General features: G+C 43.1%; 2 protein-coding genes across 8 annotated transcripts in view; one reads left to right on the top strand and one right to left on the bottom strand.

Annotated features, from left to right (window-relative positions):
- Positions 1 to 1,229, top strand: part of Nrdc (nardilysin convertase) — a 71,550-nt gene extending 70,321 nt beyond the window's left edge. For both annotated transcript variants that reach the window (XM_028787637.1, XM_028787627.1), the window contains 2 exons: positions 509 to 598; positions 677 to 1,229. In XM_028787637.1, coding sequence (XP_028643470.1) covers positions 509 to 598; positions 677 to 871 — 285 coding nt within the window. In that variant the 3' untranslated portion in view covers positions 872 to 1,229. The remainder of the gene's footprint in view (positions 1 to 508; positions 599 to 676) is intronic.
- The window catches only part of Osbpl9 (oxysterol binding protein like 9), a 139,840-nt gene continuing 121,713 nt past the window's right edge, over positions 1,174 to 19,300 (bottom strand). For all 6 annotated transcript variants that reach the window (XM_028787649.1, XM_028787656.1, XM_028787682.1 and 3 more), the window contains 12 exons: positions 12,595 to 12,707; positions 12,372 to 12,490; positions 11,504 to 11,589; positions 8,189 to 8,360; positions 6,640 to 6,724; positions 5,836 to 5,946; positions 5,541 to 5,604; positions 5,299 to 5,439; positions 4,142 to 4,220; positions 2,957 to 3,048; positions 2,269 to 2,404; positions 1,174 to 2,112 (listed from right to left, as the gene is read on the bottom strand). In XM_028787649.1, coding sequence (XP_028643482.1) covers positions 2,038 to 2,112; positions 2,269 to 2,404; positions 2,957 to 3,048; positions 4,142 to 4,220; positions 5,299 to 5,439; positions 5,541 to 5,604; positions 5,836 to 5,946; positions 6,640 to 6,724; positions 8,189 to 8,360; positions 11,504 to 11,589; positions 12,372 to 12,490; positions 12,595 to 12,707 — 1,273 coding nt within the window. In that variant the 3' untranslated portion in view covers positions 1,174 to 2,037. The remainder of the gene's footprint in view (positions 2,113 to 2,268; positions 2,405 to 2,956; positions 3,049 to 4,141; positions 4,221 to 5,298; positions 5,440 to 5,540; positions 5,605 to 5,835; positions 5,947 to 6,639; positions 6,725 to 8,188; positions 8,361 to 11,503; positions 11,590 to 12,371; positions 12,491 to 12,594; positions 12,708 to 19,300) is intronic.

Raw genomic sequence — 19,300 nt, 5'->3', positions numbered from 1 at the left:
GTAGCTATATAAGATACAATGTTTACCTCTACATGGATCAGTTTCAGCCAGAGCAGCTCCACTCTGAGGTTTATTGTGAGACTTTGATGGGGGTAATTTACAGGGTTCTATTAAAGAATAGAGAGCTCATATTCCTACGGAGTTCCTCCAGGTATTTTTGGTAACTTGTAGCTGAAATCTAAAAGCACTTTGGTCTTCTCGTCCACTGTGAGGTGTCATCCCAGTTGACCTGATCAACAGTTGCTGGACTATGCAGTGGCCCTGTGACATGTGATGCTCGACTGGGGCTCCAGCTGTGCTCAGCTGTAATCACAGCTTTGCTATACAGACAGCTGTGAGGAAGTGCAAAGGCCTGTCACTAAGGATCTTTGTCCTTTCTGTGGAAGGGTAGGGGCAGGCTGAGACAAGCCAAGTGAGATAACTTAGGTTCTGGGGGTAGGAGGGTGGACTTCTGCCTGCGATGATGCTCACACGCCTGTGTCTCTACCACCTTCTCTTCCTCGGCAAGATTGAAGCACTGAAGTCTTTCTCAAAGTCAGACCTGGTCAGTTGGTTCAAGGCTCACAGAGGACCTGGAAGTAAGATGCTCAGCGTTCACGTGAGTATGGCCAACTGTCTGGGGTCCTGGTCACATCTAGCTGGCAAACTTCTCACCTGCATCTCTGGCCTCTTTCAGGTTGTTGGATATGGGAAGTATGAACTGGAAGAGGATGGTGCCCCTTTTGGTGAGGATTCAAATTCTCGTGAAGGGATGCAGCTAACCTACCTGCCACCCTCTCCTCTCCTGGCAGAATCCACCATCCCCATTACTGACATCAGGGCCTTCACAGCGACACTCGGCCTCTTCCCCTACCATAAAATAGTCAAATAAACTGCAGTCCCATTGGCCTGAACCTGTGAAGACGTGTGTGCATTTTATGGAGTTACACTACTGCCTTAGGGCTTCTGTTGGAGTTTTGTGATGGCAACCTAGGATTTGATTTACTTTTACCTTTCTTCTACAAGACTAACCCAGGGTTACTGCACTGGATGGCAACGAGACAGTAGCCAAGTGTGACCCAAACATTTGTGTCAGCACGCGGGGGACCCCTGGCCTGTGTCCTCTGAGGAGAACCCAGTTCTTGTGTGCTTATATGTAATTAATTTGTTAATTAATTAATAGCACCAAACTGCCCTGGTTTTGTTTTTTAATGTATTTTAAAATAAACATAGTTCTGTATTTCCCTTCAGATCAAGCCATCTGCTGTGGCTTTTTTGGGGGGTGGAGTGGGGGGAAGTGTAGTCCTCCAGCTCTGTGAGGCGGTAAGGCACTCCAGGATGGGCTTGCATGTGCAGGAGAGGTGGAGGAGGCTCGAGTAGGGAAGAGCCAGGCCTCAGGCAAGGTTGCCAGGTTGGTCTTAAAACAATCAAAGAAACATATTTTTAAAAAGGTTGGAAAATTATTTTATGAAGCCTTAAGAAGCACTGCATATAATTATACTTCAGGTTTAGATACAATCTAATCATATAGTTCAATTCTAAAATAAAGGTTATAGGTGAACCATGAAATTTCCTAACACTTGATTTTCATACATTGCACTAATTTTCTAAAACAACTCTGAAGAAACAGTATTTACAGGTGGGAGTACTTGTGAAAAACTGTCAGCTGCTGTTTATGTGTGTGTGTGTCTAGAATTCAAGATTATATGAACTAGGAGATAAAGATTTTATGCCTGAACAGCAGAACTGGAGGACAGGAAGCTGAGACCTGGGACTGTCTATAAATACTTTTCAAAGCATGAGATCTGGAAAAGGAAGAGACATCATGTTTTGAAACCTGAAGTTTTTCTCAGGACTGAAGTCAAAATTGTAACTGCCACAGAGGAGAAAAGGGAAGCGTTTTCCACTTTAATTGTTCATCTGTGTCGGCAAGTCCAGTATCCCTGAGATAGGAACCACTGCATTAAGAAGGAAGTGACAAGTTCTCCTGAAGGAAGATCGATTGTTGCTTAATTACGCCTACTGCCCTGGTCACCAGGTGTGATTTCCGTTGCCAGCCTAATGCTTCACAGCACCAAGACGCTTCAGTAAAGGGTCATCATAAACCCAGCACTCTCCATCTTCGTGAAAGAGCTACAAAAGGAAGAGAGGATCTGGTTAGGCAGTATGGTTTTATCCCATACTGTGCCCATCCCACTGTTAGGTAGGAACTCAGGAACTCGAGGTCCATCTCTGCATCCTTCACTGGCATGGACGAGTCACCACTCAAAAAACAGAAGCATGACTTACCCTTGTCTCCCACTGAATTTCCTTCTCCTTTCTTTCTCTGGCTTCTGCTCTTTGTCTTTCTTCAAGTCTGTGCTTTGCTTCCGTTGCTGCATCAATGTCTCTGATTTTTAAATTGAAAGTGACATCCTTCCAAAGGCTAGAATAAAGACACGGAAGGAGCCCATGAGCTGGAGGGGTGCAGCTTGAGTGGTGCAGTGGAGCCCAGGCCTCCGTAAGCTGCTAATGGTACCAGAGTAGTAGAGATCATGGAAGCAGGCTCTCAAGAGCCCACTGCCCATATTCAACTAAAGAGGCATGAGAGAATAAGAGTCGAGCTACAACCTTAGGAGCTAAGTCTCTGGCTCTCTATACAACTCTAGGGAGTTAATTTCTTTCTTGGGCTTGAGTGTTGAGGAGATCTGAAAATTTTCATTTTAGAAAAAGTCTCAGTTTAAGAATGTGATCTCAAAAGGGTCAAGAGGTCAACTATAGGAACTTAAAAGGTGTAAGAAATTCTCAACTGTAGGGAAAGAGACAGAGAAATCAGTAAACTCGACTTTGGTTACAAAGCTCTTAAAATCTGGTATTGACAACGGACCCAGGCACTGGAGTTCAATGGGCACTGGTTTTTAATGTTCTGTCTCCCAGACCCACGGGTACCCAGTCTAGGCGAGCAAAGACGGCAGCTGCTCTAGTTAGGGCTCCTTACCTGCGGGACTCATACTCATTCTGATCTTCCAACTTCCTCACCTTTTTCTTGATTATAGGCAACTTCTTGGTGTCTACAAAGACAGTGTTTTCCTAGACAATAAGAGGCAGAATGATGCTTTATTATTAGCACATAAATCCACACATCTCAGCACAATGAGTTTCATATGCAACCTATGTCTAAAATAATTGTTGTCTTGAGTTCAGAGCTCAGTTCAACAGACAGATCCAGCACGGCTTTGTGCACACTACATGCTTGAGATATAATTTCTTGGAACTAGACCACCTCTATCAAATAAGTGGCCTCTGAAGATCAGTTGTAAATCCTCTCTAAACTGATTCAGTAGCTTTCCCTGTTAATCTATATACTTGGTTTAATAGAAACACTGAGTAGATATAAAATCCAAGTTCCTTCATGGCAGGACAGCCCTATTTCTCTATCCCCGAGGCAAAGCCAGTCAAATAATCATTAACCTGAGTGTATAAACACAAATTAGCATTTTGTGCTCATCAATTTTATGTCAGCTGACACAGGATAAGTCACCTCAAGAGGGAGTCCCAGTTGAGAAAAATGCCTATGTAAGATCTAGCTGTAGACCATTTTCTTAATTAGTAATTAACAGGCGGGGTGGGGGGAGCACACAAACCCACTGCAGGTAGAGCCATCCCAGGGCTGGTGGTCCTGGGTTGTTTATGAAAGCAGGCTGAGCAAGCCAGTAAGCAGCACCCTCCATGGCCTCTGCATCAGTTCCCACCTCCAGGTCCTGCCTGCCCTGTGTGAGCAAGCTCCTGCTCTCACTGTTTTTCTCTGACGAGCTGTTGTATGAAGTGTCAGTAAAATAAACTCCTTTTCCTTCCTGAGTTGCTTTTGGTCATTTTCCTTTTAATCACAGCAATAGTTAACCCTAACTAAGACACATTTCATCTTACAAATCTTTTGACAACAGACCATTTACCAGGTGACTGCTAAGCACTGCTTCAAATAAATTATTCTCAACTGTTTTGAGAACAGAAAAAAGAAAGGCCATTTTGTTATCTGTACTGTAGGAAAGTGGGTGGGGAAGGAGGGACAGCTCACCCTGAAGAGATGCTAGCTGCTCTCGGTTAAAATTCCAGACAAGGGAACACCACCAAGGGTGGGTTGCATACAGTGCAGCTTAGGCAAATGGCAAATGACAGTTCTTACCCCTGTTGCGTATTTTGCATACATGATACCATTCCATTCCCCTTCAATTGAGCAGAAGGATTTCTTGTCATTTGGAGAACTAAACAGAAAAGAAACAATTTATATTAGACTCAAGCTGGAAACTATTCTACTCAAGCAAGTGGTCAGTATAACATGGGAAAGCAACTGTGGAGTCTGGTAAAAAGCAGCTGAGCAGATCCAAAAGGCCAGACACATTTCACAGTAAGACACTGGCTTTCCCATCACTCCTCACTCAGGACAGTGTTCTCCAGAGGATCTGTGGTATTTAGCAACGTACTGAACACAAATAACATATGAAAGACTCCATCTGTCTTCTATAGATTACGTCAAAGCTCAAGGAGATGCTCCAGTTGTTTTTAGGTACAGGCTTAACCATGTCTTCCTTTTGACCATCCTGCTAGTACAGCACTGTCTTTCAGAAGAGCAGCAGACTGACAGTGTGCGCTGGGCCCACTCTTTCTGAATGGAATAGCAAACTGTTCTGTTCAGGGCCCCACTCTGCTCTTTTTTGTTTGTTTGTTTGTTTGTTTGTCAGCTGATTCTTTTATTCGGATTAAATCATTTTGGAAAACTGATTAAACAACCAGTTAAGCATTACTCCACTGGGACACTGTTTCAGGGCAGAGAAAAAGCCACAGGGCATAACAGAACAGACTCCTTTTGCAGGCAGTTTCTGAATCCACAAATTCCTGTTACTCAGATACACAGCCACCTCCCAGGTCCTGTCCTGTCAGATGCCTATCTATATGAGATGTTTGCTGGTTTTCCCTAGCAAAGGAACAGAAAAATGAGGGTCTTTGTGAAGGTCTGCAGATGCTATATTGGAGGTCAGAAAGCCTGTTTTCAGGGTTGGCTCATGGTTCACCCTGACAAGGCTGGAGTCCATGGTACAGGAGAGCTTGGGCCTTAGGGGTATTGTTCTCAGCAGCAGAGCCCACCTACCACCCCGGAGGGTTCTGGGCCCAGGGTGTAGATCTCCTTCTGACAGGAGATTTTAGGAAGAAACTGACACCTAAGATGGACTCACAAAGTCATCAACTCACAAAGTTAGTTGATGGTTAGTTCCCAACAGAAGTTCAAGAGAGGAAAGTACTTCAGAAAAGTGGAACACTGAGGCAGAAAAACAAAATACCTACAAAATCTCTGCAGTAATTCTGTGCTTCTTGCCCCCATAGAAAGGCTTAGTGTGGAAGACGATATTTGCACTGTAACCCGTTTTGGAGCAGTTAATATTGCACTCTCCTCCTAATTCCACCCAGGGCACTGTCAGGATAGACCTGCAAGATCAAAGGTTCTCAGGTAAGACTGGCAGTTAGGAAAGAAAGGAAGGACGTGGCTTAACCAAGGTTGCAGCTGATGAGAAAAATCATTGACTTGCCTTCCATAGCCATTGGGGAACGTGAGAATGTAGTGCTCATCGTACTCCAGACATGAGACACAGCCTGTGGAGAAGAACAGCCTGTCAGGGCAGCAGCCTGCTATCTGTTGATGGGTATGGAGCTCCATTCACCTTAGGTGATGTAGTATATACCCCACCTATTCCCTCCTCCAAATTCATGTGTTTACATGTAATTATGACACCCAGCCTGACTTTCAGGGTACATTTTTTCTTGAGTGTCCAGCACATGCTAGAATTCTAGCACATGCTAGAATCCATACTATCACACACTTACCCTGACCTATGTTGTGTACCCCAATGGACATCCCAAGGAATTTTGATTTAGTCCAGATATGAGCATTGAATTGTATCTTCTTGTTAAAACACTCAGCATAAAAGGCTGAAACTGAAAAGAAAGTGTTTTCTTAGTCACTGCTCCAAACTCACTGGCTCCACAGAAGAGCCTTCCATCATGTTAGATGTGTATCTTTTACCCTCTTCCCAAAGCAAGCACAGAGGGCCAGTGGACAGGAGGTTATGACAACTCTAGCAGGTTTAAAATGTAAAAGGCCACCTGTCCTGCTCCTCAAGGATGCTCATGCGCCCCCTCCCCTCAATCTGGACCCCCTCCAATATCTCTACTCTTTTTTGTTTCTTGACAAGATCTCCCTACTGTCTCTCTGGTTGTCCTGGCACTCCCTATGTAGACCACACTGGTCTCAAACTCCCAGAGATCCCCTTGCCTCTGCCTCCCAAGTGCTGAGACTAAAGGTGTGCACCACTGTTGCCTGGCTTAATATTTCTACTCTTAATGTTACATTGAACAAAAATGTTGAGGATATATATATCCTCTCAACCGTGTCTGGAATAACTGTGCAAAACCTACAAACTAATGGTCTCCAAGTTGCCATGGGTAAGGTGGCTAAGTGTTAGTTCCCAACCCCCTTCCTTCTATGCAGTCAGTGATGCTGAGTCTCTTTGATTAGTTTCCAGTTCAGATAACAAGAAGGACAGCACTCAAGAGACAAGTCATTTGACCTGGCTGTTGTGCACTGGCTGACAATTTAAGACTGAAGGTTGTAGAAAACCTGTAACTTACTGGGCGGATGATGGGAAACTTGCTCAGCCACAAATGTTACACTGTTCTTAGAAACCCAGGGAACCGGCCCCTCTGAAACGAGCTCCTGGAAGCAATTGTAACATCAATTTTAAAACTTTTTCAATAAAACAGGACGATGCAGAATCTAATAAGCAGCATCTCTTGTCTCTCCTGGACACACACACATTTCCATTACAGCACTTAACTGCTGACAGTTAGGGGCTTGTAGTTTCCCTGACTACACTAAGATTCTTGAAGGCTCACGGACCTAATATGAGGGAGGCTATAAAGCCAGGCCTGGCACAGCTATCCTTGTATGCATGGAACACTGCACCTCTGCTTTCAGTAAGGACTACATATTAATATGCTTCTTGGAAATAAGATACAGAGTCACATTTTCCACAAGATTATTTTGGACCAGGCACTATGGACTGGGGACTTTTTCATTTTTATGCCTAGAAGCTATATGGCTCTACATTCTTTGTTGTTGGTCTCTGTCGGCAAAACAACTCTAAATAGAGCCCCAGACCAGGGAGATGGTTCAACAGGTAAAGACACCTACTGGAAACCTGATCTATTCCTAATACTCATGTAAAAATGAAGAGAATCCACAAAATTGTCTTCTGACCCCCATATCTGCCATGCACCCTCCCCACACCAATAAATAAACAAACAGACATCAGAGTTCTAGGTCAGTTCCAGGCCAGCCTTCTCCAGCTGACTGTTCTCTGACACAGCCTCCTCCTCAGCATCCAAGCACACTAAACTCTCTCCATCCTCAGTTTCACTCTGAAAGCTCCATTCACACGTCCAACAGTCTCAGTTCATCCTGGCTTATCCTTCCTCTGCCAGCAAAGGAGCTGCTGATGCACGGGCACAAGGACACACCTCTGACCGTCTCCGCTTCCCGACATCCACTACTCGCCCATCAACTCCACCCCACACATGTAGCTACAAACAGCAGAGGTCTTCTACAATACCTCTTTAAGTGTCTGGTTCCAAATTTAGTTTTTATAAAAATCATTACAATGATCATTTCTCAAAGCAGAACAGAGACCCCAATAAGCCACAAATGTATGGTTATGGTGTAAAGGCTGTCACAATCTGACTTAATGCCCACCCCAAGTCATGCTGCTCTTCACCCTCCCACCGCTTACAGAAAACACTCGCCAACAATATTCTCTGCACAGTGAACTGAGATCACTGCTTTCATCTTTATTGAATCCTGATAAAGTGAATCTTAAATTATTTCACAGTGTGAAATAATTGAAAACCATAACACTGGGCCACCCAGAAGGCTCCACTGGTAAAGTTGTCTGCTGCTAAGTCTGGGGACTCAAGGCCACTCTCGTGACCAACATAGAACTGCCTCCTGAGTGCTGTCCTCTGACCACACATGTTTATGGCACATTCTCATCCACAGAGATAAAGACAGACAGACAGACAGACAGACAGACAGACAGACAGACAGACAAGACAGACAGACAGACACACACACACACACACAGGCACACAGGCACAGAGGCACAGAGGTGGGGGGGGAACTCACTGCGTTCTCTTCAGTATCATTCGGCAACGTCCAGTGACACTGAAAGATCTCACCCAAAATAGGATTGTACGGCTTTTTGGCCACCGATCCTCTCCTTCCTGCATGGAAGGCCGAGAGGTACCACTTCACAACCTGAACCATTCGGTCCCTGGGATCCTTCTGATCACTAATGCTGGAAGAGGCAAGGACAAACGTCAAGTTCCACTTTTTGGCAGGAAGCACACTGAATGATCTACCTTGAGCCACGTACCATACTGTGGATACCAACTCCAGTTTGACACCAAGGGACAACATACACAGCTAACACATTCACCTCAGGGTTTGGTTAGAAGACTCTAGCAGATGTATATCCACTTAGCTAATTGTCACCCAATTAGAACACAATATCTCCATCATCCCCAGCTCCCTCTGCATGCTACATGCCCTCCTGAGGTAAATACTGCTGCTTGTTTCTGGAGCCACATCTTTTTTTGGCTTGTTCCAGGACTTCATGCAAGTCTAGTGTGCTGCTTCAGACAGAGAGACTTTCTACATCCCAAACTGCCAACCAATAATCTAATCATTGCTTGGTTTTGAGAGAGGTTTTAGTATGTGGCCATATTGGCTTTGAGTTTAATTCTCTTGTCTAGTTCTTTTGAGTCTGGTACTGTAGGTAGCTTGTGCCACCACATTCCTGCTATTTAATTCTTTTATGGTCAAAAACCATAATACTAATTACTTTTAATTTGTTCAGATATTCTATAGGCTGGTTTTCTTTGTAAATTTTATGTATTGGTGGTTTGCCTGCATTTATGTCTGTGCACCACATGCATGCCTGGGCCCAGCGGAGGCCAGAAGAGGGTGCTGGATCCCTTGAAACTGGAGCTACAGATGACTGAGCTACAGATGTCTGGGTTCTGGGAACTAAACCTGAGTCTTCTGGAAGAGCAACCAGTATTCTCAACCATGGAGATCTCTCTAGCCTTTACTGATTTCTTGGGATGGCTCTCCAGTCAGCTCTGGAGGGACTGGCTGACTTTCTTCTCCTTGCGGTTGTTCTTGTTTATTTTGCTATGGGGGTGGTCTGGCAATCATGTGAGGGCTTTACACAGACTAAGGGAATCACCTCACTACTGGGCTACACTCCAGGCCTGTTGCATCTGTCTGGAAGCTGTATGTGTAAGTATATATGTATACATAAATACACATATATACAAAATAAAAGTTATCAAGAGAAAGTATTTTATATATATATGTATATACATGTATACGTATATATGTATATATATTGTATTTTCCTTGATAAATTCATTCTTTTATCATTACAAATTATCTCTGGTTATAGTTCTTGTTTGTTTTGAGACAGTCTCATTCTTTGGTCCAAGCTGGCCTGGTGCTTACTTTGGGGCTACAGGACATTTATCTTCTTTGTTCCTTTGATACTAAAACAGCTAGAGCAACTCTGCTGTGCTCAGTGCTCTGCATGGTGTGGTGGTTTGAAGAAGAATGCCTCCAACAGGCTCATATGCTTGAAAGCTTAGTCCCCAGTCGATAACTGTTCAGGAAAGCCTACACTAGGCCCAGTCTCTGTCTCTGTTACTGCCTACAGATTAGGATGTAAAGCTCTTAGCTACTTTCCCAGCAAATGACTGCCTACCTGCCTGCCTGCCACTATACTCTCTGCCACGATAATAATGGAATAACCATCTGAAACTGTAAGCAAGCACCCAATTAAATAATTTAAAAGTGTTGCCTTGGTCACAGTGTCTCTTCACTGCAACAGAACAGAGACTAAGACATATGGTAATTTCCCCTTTTCTGAGGTGTTTGTGTGTGAGAGATAAATATGTATGTGGTGCATACAGACAAGTGTGCAGATATGTGGACCTAGGAGCAGTTCTACAGGCCAGAGGAGGATGACAGGTGTCCTTCTCTATTACTCTCTGCCTCATCTTTGAGATAAAGTGTCTAAGTAGACTTGGATATAACATAAGCTAGCAGCCGGCAAGCCCTGACCACTCCCTTCTCTGTCCCCACAGCACTGGGGCCAAGGCACATGTGAGCATGCCCTGCTGCTTTGTCTGAGTGCTTGAACCTGGGACCTGGTGCTTGTACAGCAAGAACTCTACTCACTAAGTGATCTCCTCAGCCCTGGGTGCTGAAATGTTACCTAATTGTCTGCAATACTAGAGATCAAAAAAGCAAGGGCCTCACACTTGTTGGGTCTGCACCCTACCACCGAGCAACACCTTCAATCCTGGCCGCTTAGTTTTAAGTAAGCAGTATTCAAGTAGTATAATGATACATTTTGCTTTTTATTTTTTAATCTAGGTCAGTAACTGCTATCTTCTCTGACAGAGGATGTATTCTACCTATGTTTGGAGGTTGCTGACCGGTTACCTGGGATTATCTTCTACCTGTTCCCTTTGTCCTTGACTCAGTATTTCCTCTTCCTTCCTTTTGGAGTTAATCATGCATTTCTAATATTCTGTTTTATCTGATTTACTCAGATTTTATTTGTACTCTTAAATTCTAAGGTGGCTCCTCTGAGGAAAATAAACTTTAAATTTCCATAAATAAAAGCTCCTGTCATGAAGCACTTGACAGTAATACCAATGGGCCTCATCTGTCAATCATATATTAGATTTATCACTACCATAGGTGTTTAACATTTCTGCACTTTAAGAACTGGTTACATGGTTCTCTTACATGTCACACTGGCTCCCCTCTCACCACCCTTCTGTTGTTAGCTAGTATGTTCATCTACTATGAAGCCTCAGTGACGTGCATTTGGCTTCAGAAAGCTTTGAGTCTCCCAAACAAAGGATGTAGTCAGAGAACATCAACTTCCATATTTCATGCTAAGACGGTTTGCCTGCTGCTTGTGAAGAGCAATGAACCCTTGTCAACCTCTCTCTGGTGTGCTTTCTTTCTCTGTGCAAGCAGCTCAGACCATAGGCTTTATATTACATTACAGCTCATGAGTCAGTCTGTAATTGGACTTTCAAACTTCTCCTTTCTTCAGGTTGTAACAAGTACCTGCCAAATGATAGGTGCTTTAGAAAGGTTTCCTGAACAAGATTAAGTGAATTTCAAATAAGTTCACAGCCTTGCCCTTTTAAATTCTAGTTGCTTACCTATGAATAGACTCTAAAGAAGTTCCATAGGTGACTCACTTGACGGCCTACTAACCCCTCAGCCACATAAATAGCAGCATGCCTTCAGAAGATTCAACTACCCCAACAGAAGATACAGAGGGGCCCAGCTATGCTACCTGCACAGAAAGCTACCAAGCAGCACCGCCTTTAAAGATTACAACCCATTATGCTCAGTTACCTCACGAACAGGTCTGGATGTGCGAAAAAGTCTGCGTACATTTCTAACAGAGATCTTCTCTCGAGAATAAATGTTGGAAGAACTACCTGCAAAACAGACATTTGACTCCTGAGGATCAAATTCCAGGAGAGCCAGACTCTGCACTGATGAGAGCTCTCATCCTCCCGTCACACCCACCACAGGCCCCCAGATACAATTTACAGAACCATTTCCCAAGACGTCCCAGATCAGAATGCCCACTGCCTGCCCAGCAGATGCAGAACTTTAGAGGGGTTCTGAACACTTCCATGTTCCTCTGTGCAAGCCTCAACTGTCCCTGTGACACCAGCACTTAATGAAATATGACAAACATCACAGAAAACATGTGCTGTTTGGGGAACCAGGAAGAAGGCAGAGCTAAGAATTTATCAAGTTGCTTCTTAGAGGACAGTAAGGCTAAAATAGAGGTGACACAGAAAGTAAGACATGAAGGTGGTGGAGGGGGACAACAGTCCCCTCCACCTAGATGGAAACACAAAACCGGAGTGTGACAGGTACTAGCCTAAATTAGTATGGATCCTATCAGACTCCAAAGTTTTAATTTTAAATAAGTATATAATGCTGGGGGGCATGAATCTAAATACGGTGAGGCTGCCAAGGATCTCTCTTACTGCAAACTGATCTCCGTTCTTAGTCCATACAGCCCACCCACTGTCATCTCTGGGCACTGCCTTTCACTCAGCCACAGAAATGCTTAGTTCACTCATCTCCGTGCACACTACACAGGAGGCAAGTGAAACACACGCAGGATCACTCCGCTCACCTGTGAGCACTCAGCCACCCACTCAGCTCAGGCATGCCATGAAGGGAATGCAGCTCTGGTTCTTACCTTTGTGAGGTCCATCCCAAGCCTGACTTGTGATAAGAGGTGCATGATAACGCTCTTGTGCTCCTCCACTGACCCCGCCTCCCCATCATCATCTCTGTCATCATGTGAGTCAAAAAGATCTACAACAGAACAGCTCGTCTTAGGCTGGCTCTGGATTGACTGAAGGTGCCCTGTCAGTATCGCAAACATTTCTAAGAAGACAAAATTCTCAGAGGCTCCTCACCAGCATCACTTGTGCCATTGGACATGGAGGAATTCAGTGACTCTGTGGTGTCTGGGCGTTTTAAGCTATTTCCAGAGCTGCTGTGTGTCAAGACTGAGGCAGATCCAGAAGAACTGAATATAAAAAACAAAACAAAACAACAACAATAAAAAGCAACGATAGTGAAACAGGTCAGCTTTTTTTAGTGAAAGAGCAACATGGAAGGTAGATGTTGATGCACAGTTACTTGAAATCAGTACACAGAGAGATGGCAGAAACAGCTAGACTCCTACAGGCAGCTACGTACAGGCATTCCACACTGAGCCTGCGCTTTGTGCACAGGATGAGTTCAACTGAGCCTAGCTGACGGCAGTGACGGAGGCTGGAGACAGACCTCTGCCTCTGCATCCAAATCTAAACCCGGAGCTCACTTCCTCACTTCTCTGTGCACATGGCGATGAGCAAGGGACTGGCAATTCTCTCAAAAAATGGAACAGTTCAAGTTGGGGGCTGTGCATCACACTTACGACCTTCAGCATTTGGGATGCTGAGGCAGGAGAATTGTTTTGAGTTTCAGGCCACCCTGAGTTATAAGAGTGTGACTCTGCAAAAAATCAAAACAGCAATGTAATCCATTGAAGTCTTGGGTTCCTGTCTTTATTTTCTGAGATCCAAATACTTTTTCTCAATATTTAAAAAGTAAATTTGAAATAACATTTTAAAGTATATTATCTTTACAAATATATTTATGGTAATTTACTGGCACAAAACTGTCTTTATGAGCAGGTTATGGTAAAAAGATAACTTTATGAACAAGTTTAAGAGGGTTTAAAAAGAGACTCCTCTAAAAATTATTGGTATCTACCTAAGAATTCACATATAAATTAAATAACCAACTGGGCATGCTGGCATAGACCTTTAATCCCTACATTTGGGAGGCAGAGGCAAGTCATTCTCTATGAGTTTAAGGCCAATTGAGTGTACACTGAGAATTCCAGGCCAGCTAGGGCTATATAATAAGACTTCGTCTCAAAAAAAAAAAAAAATCATAAGGACAAGCAATTATGTAAAGTATAAAAACAAACAAATTTCTCATAATACAGACAGAATACCAAGTCTTTTTACAAATCTTTGAGAACAATGTACATTATAGACTCTAGCTGAAGAGTTTACTCTGCTGTCATTTCGATCTTTAAAAACTGTAACGATCTCACAGCAGAAATGCTCAGCAAGTGCAGAGCGCTCACACCACTGGCCCGCAGCACACGGCCTCCACACTGCCCAGCCCCAGAGCAGATGGTTCCAACTGCTGCTTCTATACATCACCCAGAGCACACAGTTCAGGCTTCACCCCTATTGTTAGACACCTAACTATGTGAGACAAATGAACAATGACATGTACAGAACACTTTTACCACCTAAAAATCTGCTGGGCTCTGCTGAAATTAATATATTAAAAATTAAGATTAGAATATGTATGTATCCTACATTAAATAGGTGACCTTGTTTTGATCTATTTTGCAAAATTCCTTAGGTAATTAGTTACTGTTTTTTTTTTTTGCTAATTTAGTATTAATATACATCATAAAGGGCTATAAAGCATATCTCACTAATTTTAAGAAGCAATAGAATGAATGAAAGACCCAGGTAAGAATTTAAATTATTTTTACATAAAAGACTTGTATGAGAATTCTTGTCACTATATTTGGTTCTTCAGCATATCATCAAAATAGAATCAATCTTTTAAGCCAACTCAACTTTATACCAAATTATACCAGATTAATCTTTAAACCTCAACTGCTATAAAACATGAGTTTTACTTTGATAAAATCCACAGGCTTGTGGTGCCTCTTCTCTTTGGCAATGGTCTCAAGGACTATGGGCGGCTCAGTGAGCACAGACATTTGCTAAGCCTGATGACTGGAGTTCAGTCCTAGAACATGCATGGTGAAAAGAGAAAAATGACTCCTGAAAGTTGTTGTCCGACCCTACAGGTAACTGTGGTACAGTCCCCATACACAAAATGTAGTAAGAAATTAAAAAGAAAGCAGCTAGTGTTTAAGAGACTCTTTAAATTCTGTTTAAATATAAAACAGCTGAACCTCTAAAAGAGAAAATCAAGTTTATACTTGGATTTTTTTCTAAATGCCTATTTGCTAAACCTGCAATGTTATGCAAGCACTAATTACAGCACATCATTTTTTGTTTGATTTTGTTGAGTGATCTATTTCTCTATCCCTAGGCAAAGATGAATAACTATGTTAGATTTTTAAAAATTTATAATTCTTTTGGAAACGTAATGATTTCTAATAGTTTACGAAACAACATGCAGCACTTAGCACTATAACTCTGTCCATTTGTGCTGTCCCCAGCCCTCAGGCCTTGCTGTACGGCCTGTACTCTGTGCTAATTTAGCTAGTGTCCAAGACCCTTGTCCTAGCCCCATTATCCCCAGACTCCCAGTCGTAGCTCTGGATAGCACAGCGTGCACAGCAGCCCAAGCAGGTTGAATCCTTTGTCCCATTCACATGGATTTTTACTAACACTGAATTGAAACCATCCCTGTTCCTCCACCCCAAATCAACACTGAGTAGTATCTGAAAACTGACCAACTACTTCCCCATACATTGTATGGACAACAACCAAACCGAACCAAACTTCCACTCAGAATCTCACACTAGACACACAGCCAAGGAAAGAAGTCCACATGTCCAGGTCTCATCACAAAACACAAACAATACAAAAGGCCAAGATGGTATATAAGCTCTGGGTTTACCAGTCCTACAGAAGAAATACTCTCCAATGAGAATTACCTAGATGAACCCTAAGGCACAGAACTTAAAATAATAACCATGAACTTCATCCAAGAATTCAAGGAGCTTAATGAAGACACAAATAGCTCAATGAACTTCAGGAGAATAGCAACAAAGTGATGCTCAAGGAAACACAAACATCGGGAGACAAGAGAAGACTGCTGGTACTGAAGAGAACCCAAGTAAATAAAGATGGAATTGAAAACCCCACTAACCCAATGAGAAAGCCCAGGGAAAGCCTTACAGGTAGCACGGAGCACGGGAAGACAGACAGTCAGGAACTAGAGGAACGGACGTGTGAACAAAGAATATGAAAGATTAAAACTTAAGGACATGGAGGGACTGTGAGATAATACAAAAACATCAAATGTGGGTCTAGAGAGATGGGTCACAGACCAAGTCTGGTGGTAACCAAGAGCTGTCTGATTGGACTTAATACCCATTCAATAGTGAATTTCTGTCTGATACTGTAAACCTAGCCAACTACCTGCGGCCAGAGAGGCCATGAAACTGAGGAGAGCCTACTGCTGCTACTTTCCCAAACCACCATATTCTCTAACTGCATTCTAAATACATATCCTTATAAATAAGGGACAGTGTAGGTCCCACCTCACATCAAAAAACAGCATTACAAAAAGCAAATGACTCTGGAGTGCCTCCACTGGGGTTGGAGTGGAAAGATTTTAAGAATCAGAGAACCAGGATGTGTGCTGCAGAACTGTAGTACCTCAACAGCATGGCTCCCTAACAAGCCTTAACCGTGATAACACCAGTAGACACGCCAGTGTGGATGGAGGAAATCTAACTGGGCCTCCTCTAGATGAAGAGACACAAGTAATTAACAATGATCAAGAGAAGGAGCTGCGAGTCTCCAGGGAGAGCCCCTGATGCTTATCCAATACCATGGCCAGCCTTAAGCACATACACAACCGAGCAACAGTGGATGAACTCAGCAGGCTGTATGTACATATTTACTCATATATACACACACATATATGGAACTATACATAATATATGTGAAACTATTAAAAAAAGGTCATGAATTTGAGAAAGGGAAAATATATAAACAGTAAAAACATGAAAACATTTAAAGGAGAGGAGGGATTAGAAGAGACAGAGAGCAAGAGGAGAGCCCAGCATGTAAAGCTAACTCCTGTTCATCCACCCCTTCCTCCTGACTCACATTCCAGACTGTCATTTATACCACATATAAGTTACTTTTCCTCAACTTTAAAAGCTGAATTTCCCTTACTAACATGAACTTCACAAGCCAACAGTGAGTTTCCTGTGAGTCTTGTGCACACTTAAACAGAAGAAAACCAAAGTCCTACACACATTCCTTTCTCTTCTCTCTCTCTCTCTCTCTCTCTCCTATTTTTTTCCCCCCCCCCCCCTTCTTTTTTTTTTTTTTTTTTTAACGTTTTCCTTTTTGGTTTTCCAAGACAGGATTTCTCTGTGTAGCCCTGGCTGTCCTAGAACTTTGTAGACCAGGCTGGCTTTGAACTCACAAAGATCTGCTTGCTTCTGCCTCCTGAGTTGGTGGGATTAAAGCCATGTGCCACCACTACCTGGCATTACACACATTTCTTACTGAAAGAAAGAACTTTCAATGCCTAAGGTTTGGGGACATACAGCTTGCAGTTCACATACAATCCGTACCAGGTTTATCTTGCCACACAAAGCAAAACCCAAGCTCCATCAGTTGTACCAATTTCCAAGAGCAGGGAAAATGCCCAGCAAAACCAAAGCTGAGCATCTGAGAAGCACAGGTGAAGCGAATGCCTTCTGAGTGCAGGTCTGACTTACACCGTTCTGATGTGAATGTTCACAGTGAGTCATCCACACTGAACTTAGTATTACCCTCATTTTACCAATGAGGAAACTGAGAGTTACACAGGAAAAAGAAAGCTGACTAAGGTCATCCAACAAAACTGACTCACAACTCAATGGATCTGAGGTTCTAGAATTCAGACACCATAGCAACCTGCCTGTACACAGAGGCCGGCAAGCCTTTTCCCCATCAGCTAACATCTAAGTGGTGCTGAGAGCCTTCCTGTGCAGTGTTACATACCTAGCTTCGCTTTAATGTAGCAAAACAGGTCAAACACTCTGAATGTGGAGAAGCCTATCAGCAGGATCTGGCAAACCGTCATGCTCAGTATCTCACGTCCAGCACTTACTTGAAAACCAGGTTTTGTCTTCTCTTTCTACCTGTAGTCTAGCCTCTCCTCGACACTACACAAGCTGGGGCACCTAAAATGCAGACCCAGCCAGCAGCTGCCAACATTCATGGAAAGATGTTCAAAATTCCTAAAAGCTTAACAAATTAAACAGCATGTCCCGTACGTCAGTCACACTACTTACGAATAAATCAAGCACTCTGCCCTCCATGCCTTGGGGTGGGGACAGGGGCACAAAAGATTTTAATTATAACAACTGAAATCTAACTAAACTAAAATTGACAGCCTATCAATAAATGAACAAAGTAATACAGTAACAGGCCTACAATAGAAAAATGCCCAGCAACACACACACACACACACACACACACACACACACACACACACACACACAATGAGCTAGTGGCACATTAGTACAAGGTTAGCACAACGGAGCTTCAAAGTGCAGTTCTGTGTAAAAGGAAGCAAAAGTGTTCACTGTGTGGTCCCATGAACACGACATTCTTCTTGTCCTTTTTATTGTTAATGCTTCCTGCCCCACCCCAGTGGGGTTAATGCATGCCAGGCAAGCACTTAACCACTGAGCTACACCTCAGTCCTGTTACTGTCTTAAAGAAGGAAAAAACTATCTAGTGACAGCAAACAGATGAGTGGCTGCTTGTGGGTGAGAAGACATATGTTGGGAGAAAGGACAAAGGGACATGACAGAACTTTGAAAAGGCTGTGCTCCTGAGACTGTTGATGGTTTGAAGTACACAAATGTTCATGCGACTGTATCGATTATACCTTCGCAAAAAAAAAAAAAAAAAAAAAAAAAAAGACAAAACAAGAAACCCAAGAGAAACACAAGGAGCAGAGGCAATGCCGAGTACAGAGCAGGGTGCTCATTACTGACTGCTTCTTGGAATGAAAAGGAACAGCGGGAGCCAACTTCTACTGTTAGTTCCCAGCCATCTCTATCCTGACCTTGACACTGGGAAAACTCAGGTCTCTATTGGTGGGGCTTGTGTGTGTGTTTCTGTTGCCTGTATTGTATTAGTCCTTATACATGACAACTCATATGGGTGTAGGTGTAACTAAGTAGTTAAGCAAATGCTTCCCACCAGCAAGGCCAAGGGCTCAGTTTCCAGCAGTAGACAGCAACAATGAACCCCCAACAAAAAAAGGACTGAAGTGTGAACAGTAAGAAAGTGCTTGCTTCTGGTTATTTAAAACCAGCTTCCCCTACTAGGTACTTAGTAATTTATGTTTTTTTCCAGTGTTTGAATATTGGAAAGAGGGAGAAACACATTTTTCCACAAAAGGAAATTAGTAAACTAAGTGCAGCTGCCTTACTTTTCATTTAGGTATACTTTGGGGTATACAGGCCTACAATACTGTGGAGCTTTTACAATTTATTAACATATTACTTTTGTTTGTTGGTTTGCCATGCATCTGCCTCCTCGATGCTGAGGTTAAAGGCGTGCACTGTCATACTCCAGGCTACTTGGAAAAGGTTGTAGAGAATCCCACTGAATAGGCATGACTATTGCTGTTCATAGTCAGATTACTGTCATTCTTCAGGAGCCTCCTACAGTTAGACATAAAGCGATCAGCTAGTTGTACACTTATTTACAGGTGTCGATTAGCTATAGGATCAATGGACACAAGTGGAACTGCTGGGCTAAGAAGAGCACTTGTAATCCCAACAAAGGTTCCCTCCCTCCCTCTTCATGCAGTCTGCTCCACGTCTTC

Source organism: Grammomys surdaster, unplaced genomic scaffold (assembly GCF_004785775.1).
Source record: "Grammomys surdaster isolate TR1022 unplaced genomic scaffold, NIH_TR_1.0 100, whole genome shotgun sequence".
Taxonomy (NCBI): Eukaryota; Metazoa; Chordata; class Mammalia; order Rodentia; family Muridae; genus Grammomys; species Grammomys surdaster.
Note: the sequence above shows the minus strand (reverse complement) of the source record. Positions and strands in the feature narration are given on the sequence as shown.